This window comes from Serinus canaria, chromosome 2 (genome assembly GCF_022539315.1).
Source record: "Serinus canaria isolate serCan28SL12 chromosome 2, serCan2020, whole genome shotgun sequence".
NCBI classification, from domain to species: Eukaryota; Metazoa; Chordata; class Aves; order Passeriformes; family Fringillidae; genus Serinus; species Serinus canaria.
In genome coordinates, this window is record NC_066315.1 from 44,236,433 (window position 1) to 44,242,479 (window position 6,047).

General features: G+C 39.8%; 1 protein-coding gene across 2 annotated transcripts; it reads right to left on the bottom strand.

Moving 5' to 3' along the window:
- Nucleotides 1-617: 617 nt before the first annotated feature.
- Nucleotides 618-4,839, bottom strand: LOC103812985 (C-C chemokine receptor type 4). 2 transcript variants are annotated; one of them, XM_018909676.3, is made up of 3 exons: nt 4,750-4,839; nt 4,098-4,329; nt 618-2,455 (listed from the first exon to the last, which is right to left on the bottom strand). In XM_018909676.3, exon 3 carries the CDS (start codon nt 2,438-2,440, stop codon nt 1,364-1,366), a length of 1,077 nt encoding a protein of 358 aa, XP_018765221.1. In that variant the 5' UTR covers nt 2,441-2,455; nt 4,098-4,329; nt 4,750-4,839; the 3' UTR covers nt 618-1,363. The 2 variants fall into 2 exon arrangements, with proteins under 2 accessions (XP_018765221.1, XP_030093968.1); XM_030238108.2 differs by lacking the exon at nt 4,750-4,839 and having other exon boundaries at nt 4,098-4,569.
- Nucleotides 4,840-6,047: the final 1,208 nt, after the last annotated feature.

The following is a 6,047-nucleotide window of genomic DNA, read 5'->3' on the forward strand; positions in this document are numbered from 1 at the left end:
CACATGGAGATGAGTTCTCACTTAGAAACATCTCTCATTTAGAGTGATGAGCACAATGGCACTACAATATTTTTACATTTCTTCTTCAGCCCTTTCTGATGCATTTTAGTGCCTTGTTTGCTCTTTGCAGCTTTGGCTGAATGCTGAGCAGGCACTTTATTATTGACAGTGTAAGAAATCTGAATTGTTGTCCAGCAAAAAGACACACCAGAAATATCTTGTAATACATATTTTTCAACTCTCAATTTGTCTGCCACCACATTACTGATTTTTTGCCTCTTTTAAAATCATTTTTGTGCCAAAATCTAAACACTGCTGTGTGAGTTTCCTTCCTGTTACTGATTTCTGATGAATTAATATCCTCTGAGCAGCTACTGGGGTATCACACTGCTTGCATTTTGCTGTTATCAAATGCAAGGATTCTATGTGTGGTTTCTAGGTTATGACATACCCTTTGTACACAATCTCTGTTTTTACTTTCTTTTGTTTTGCCAGATACATCTCCAGTGAATGAAAATCAAGTTTTGGGGTTAAGTACTTTTGGAAGAAAGGACATTAATTTTAAAATATATACTTTTAACTGAGATAGTTTAAATTTATTCACACATGCTGGAAAATAAGAGTTTTTTTAACACTTTTATTTAAAAATATTCAAAATATTTTCCATTTTAATTAAAATACAGAAGTGCTCTCCTGAATTACAGTGATAAAGTAATTCAAAATGCCTATATATATACCTACATATAGGCAAATATGTCAACCTGTAAGAAAATGCACCTACAATGAAAAGTAATGGCTTTGCTTTGGGTCCTTGTGCATGTAGAGAATATGCTTTTTCTTAACGACAGGGGATATATCATCCCCCCTGAAATGAAACACTTAAAAGCACCAGGTACTGCTAACAGCTGCCTAAGAGTCACAAGTGAACAAGTCCTACACAGATCAACTGCAGAATAAAAAAGTATGGTTACAATCATCCTTCTTGGGTACATGAATGTGTTTTCCAAGTGTATGTGCTGATGACAAGGTGCTGTCTCACCTCTGCCCCTCCATGCAGGCCAATGTCTCGATGCTGGTGACAAAGCCCCACAGCGCAGTGCTTTGCACAGAGCTGAGCAGTGATTTGTAATCACGGCAGAGAAACCTTGCATGTCCATCCTCCACGTTCCACAGTGGGGACACCTTCTGTCATAACACTGAGAAAATCTAGAGGCACAAATAAAGCTGAATTAAGTAATTATCTGGCACTAGCTTATTGTTAAATGTGTCTGCATTTGCTTAGCTTTTCAAAGTTTCTGCTTTTCAAAGTTCCTGCTGTTGTCAGTTTGCTTGCTGCTGAGTTCAGTGGCTGGTCTGAAATGTGTTACAGAGCGTCTTGGTCTCCTGTAGACTGTGTGTGGAATGAACTGGTAGATTCAGTGTGGTAAGTGATGTGAACTCCACACCACTTGCAGAAATACCCTGGTAACTGCCAGTTCTTAAAGAGCATCTTCAGGTACTTCTTAAATTTCTCCCCCATGAAGAAGTAGATGACTGGGTTGAGGCAGCAGTGAAAAAGGCCAAGGATTTCTGTTACCTGGAAAGCATAGTCCAGATTCCTGCTCACTTGACAGTCTTTAATGACTCCCATAAATTCCAGCAGTTGTAAGAAAATAACAACATTGTAGGGGGTCCAAAAAAAGAAAAACACAATCATGACAACAAAAATCATCTTCACAGCCTTATTCTTTTTGTCATTTCTACAGTGAACTAATGTTTTAATGATCATGGAGTAGCAAAATGTCATAATTATAAAAGGGATTAGGAGCCCTAAAATGTTGACTTCCAAAGTGGAAAAAAGCTTCCATGTTGTGAAATTGCCCGGAAATCTCGGCTTGCAGGTAGTAAAATTATGTTCATTAAAAGACTCTCTAAATACAAGCTCGGGGACTGAGGCTGAAAGGGCTACTAGCCACACAACAAGGCTAGTAATCAAGCCATGGAAGGTTGTCCTTGCTTTCAAGGAAAGCACTGCACGAACAATCGCCAGGTATCTGTCTATGCTCATAAGCATAATAAAAAATATCCCACTGTAAAACCCAACCAGGTAGATCCACGAAATGATTTTACACCAGGGAGTTCCAAAAACCCATTGGTCTACTGTGAAATAGGACCAGAACGGCAAGGATAAAACGAAGAGCAAATCTGAGATGGCGAGGTTTAGCAGGTACACATCAGTCATACTCTTCAGCCTCTTGTATTTGAAGAGGACCACGATGACCAGAATGTTTCCAGCGAGCCCGACCAGGAATACCAGGGAATACAGAACAGGTAGGAAGGAGGCTGCAAACCTCCTGACGCCTTCTTTACTGCATAGTTTTGGAGCATCGTAATAACTATCGTAATAGTCATAAAGGGTCGAGGGCTCGACTTCAAGGGACTCTGTACTTGAAGAAATCATGTTTTTTCCCCAGTTCTGAGAAGGGAAGAATACAAAAATGTCAGAATATGAAAATGCCAGTGACTTTGGTGCGTCAAGACCACATGGTTACTCCACAAACCTGAATCATGAGTGACAGCTCGGGACACGACTCACTGCAGGTTCTCAGACATTATGTAAGCATTATGGGATGGATGCATGTGCACACTTGAGCAAGGTATTGTCCTTAGCATACATCTGTGTAGCTATGATATTTTCTGAAAAATCCCTTTGCCAGGACTTTTCTCCTGAGAAGCTGAGAGGCCTCAGAAACAAAATGTAAACAATAATTATCTGCTGCTGTGGAATGCAACAGCAACAGGTGCATCTTTGATTGGTCTCATTTGGTTGTTTTTAATTAATGGCCAATCACAGTCCCGCTGTCTCAGACTGTCTGGTCAGTCACAAGATTTTATTATCATTCCATTCTATTCCTTTCCTTTGCAGCCTTTCCTTTCTTCTAGTATTTTAGTATAGTTTTACTATAATATGTATCATAAAATAATAAATCAGCCTTCTGAAACATGGAGTGAAGATTCTCGCCTCTTCCCTCGTCCTGGGACCCCTGTGAACACCACCACACATGTGCTCAGTCCTTGCAGCACTGTGCAACTTGCATGCCAAGCACAAAGGTATGTTCAAATGGATGACAGGAAAGCAAATGGGAGTGAAAGATGTGGGCCACATCAGTGTCAAATCAGAGAGGGTTAAGTTCCATGTAGAGCAAAGTAAAACGCAAACTCACTGTTCGTAGCAGTTCAGAATTTCACTCACCAACCTTTCCCATCAGGTATATATCACTCACCATAGAAAGATAGTGATAAACATGCATCAGACTTTTCTTATGAAATTACCTTTACTGAAAGCTGTCATGAGCTCTCAATAAGGGCTTATTTTCAGTTGCTAAATGAATAACAGGAATTTGTCATCTTCATATATATGTTCTTTTCTAATAGGAAGATACAGAGTTTTAACACAGGGGAAATATCTTGCTGACTTACGAGTCTGTGTGTTATTCACCTCACAGCATCATTTTTTTAACTTAACATACCAGAAATTTAAGTCTGAGTGCTGTTCTTACTTGTGTGTGTTATTCACATCACAAGTGGCATTTTTTAGCCTATCATATCAGAACTCTAAGCCTGTGCTATTTTCTTCCCCTTTGTCTTCATTTTATGAATGTAAAGCAGAAGTGAGTTTCTTTGTCTTAGTCCTGTGTGTTGCTTCTACATACCAGCAAATGTTGATAATTAATAATCTGAGACCTACCGTGTGTGTTCTCAAGCATGACACCTTTCCAGCCTACAGTTCTGTTCCATTCTACACAGAGAGGAATTTAATCTGATTCACAAGTCACAAGGACAGAACTGTTTGACACCAGTGGTGTAGAAATGACAGCTTTCCAGCAACTCCACTCAGACATACCTGAATTTAAACTAGGTTCAGCATAATACATTTGAATACTTAAAAACATATGCTTACAGAATACACCCATTTCTGATGATGCAAGAATTCTTAAAACTGCTTAAAAAATTACCTGAGCAACTATAAAAGGTAAATGAAAAAGCATTACATTCACACAAATCATGAGTGCACATGATACACAAATGTTTGAGCAATTGCATTTTATGAATTTTACCTTTTCTCCTCCTTTCTTCACAGATGAGGTGAAGAATCTTCTTTGCTCTTAGGGTGCAGAATCTCTTGCTTTTCTTCAGGTAGCCTGCCAGTGAGGTGCTACCCACACAGCACTATTCACCAGATGTAAAAATCAGATAGCAGTAGGTAGCTGTGTCTTGTAGCGGAAACTTCGACTTCCTTAGATTTGTAGCACAAGTACTTCTCTCCTCAGTGCTCATCAGAGATAGTTCCTTGAAGTCAGAAATAGAATTAAACACATAATGTTTAAAAAACCCCACAGTTTCCACTGGGAGAATGATTAAAACATTTTCATTCATCCAACAATCATTAAAACGGATGTCACTAAGCATAGAAGTCACTCAGCTCTAATTCAACTTAAACCTTGTTCTTTTCTTAATCTCAGGAAAAAAAAATCAAAGAATCCTCTGTAGAGAGCAGAGAGGAGGCGGGCACTTGGTGGGTGTGTGGGAAGTGTGTTTCTAGTCCTTCTCTGACACATAGCTAATTTTGCAAGTTGCATTATGTAATTGTGGAAGAGAAAACTGTATAGATAGTGTAGGGAAGGCTCCTTTTAATCACTATTGCTTGATCTTCCTGACTCCTACTTATCTTACTAAAAATAGAAATGAAGGCATTTTAATTCAAACTACCTTTTTTCTTGATGTCTTCTGTTGCAGGTTTTGCATACAGCAATCTACCTCCTGTCACTGCCCAGGACAAAATGTAACTGATCAGAATAGTGAATAAGAAGTAGGATGTGCGCACGTGTGTGGTCTAAGGGCAGAGCATGAAAAGTGCTGAGGTTTACAGAGGCTCTCTGCCCCAGTAGGAAGCTCAGCAGCTTCTTTGAATTCCTCTTGGGAGTGAGATGGGCCTTATTTGTCTTTTGGAGGATCCTGAGGAGGAAGAAGAGAGCACAGAGGACATATGGCAGTCAAGCAGGATGGTTGTGAGTCCTGCCAACAGAACAGCTGTGCTGGCAGCTGGCAGGTGCTGGTCTCCTCTGTTTCCCAGAAAAGGCCAGCCAAGCAAAAGTACAAGCCATTTCTCAACAGGAGAGCCTGTTTTCTTGTGATCAGCAGAAACTGAAAATACACAATGAGAAGCAGAAACAAGAAATCTACAGAAGGTGGTAGTGAGAGTGGGAAGAATCAGACATCTCTGTCCACAAGAGATTATCTGTTTTCTTGTTTGCTCTCTGGTGCTATTCCAGACCCAGGTATGGCTTTTGTTCAGTTATGCCATTTGCTGCTATCTCATATGCCTCTGACACTGTTACACTGCCCAATAACTTCTGTTTGGCTGAAGAGCTTGATGTGAATGGGATGTGAAAAGCCTGAAGCATGAGATGCAGGATCTACTGGTTTCAGGTTTTGCCAGAATAAAATAATTGTGTGGGAAGGACCTTGTCAGTCATCTTTCACAAGCTGCATCTGTAGATTTTTGAGTTAGTCTCTGGGAGATGTTCCTCCTGTACAGGTTATTGCTCTGCAGATCACTTACATTTTCTCTTCAGTCTACTAGCAGTCCTTAAAGGATGCAGACATCAGATAAGCAGACAACACTCTTGTACCTGTTTCATCAGCTCTGCTCACAGAAAGCAGTAGCTGTTCCTCTTGCTGTTCTTTTGTCTCTGTAAGGGCCTCCGTAATCTCTTCGACATGTTGTTGCACTAGAGCCACAAGTTCAGCTCTTCAGCCACAATAACTATGACAGAAAATCTTTCTTTGAGTACATGCTTTTCAGGAAAAAATACCTCTTGCTCTTCACAATGCTCTCTTAGGCATTGATGTTTCTTAGTTCTGGCTGTAATTTTTTTCTCCTCAAAAACCACCAAGCATCTGCATGCTTATCTTTTCCCACTCATTTCTTTCAGCTCTATCAAACTAGATATTATTGAATTTCATCAGTGATGATTTTTCTTGATTTCCAGATGAAGAGGTGAATA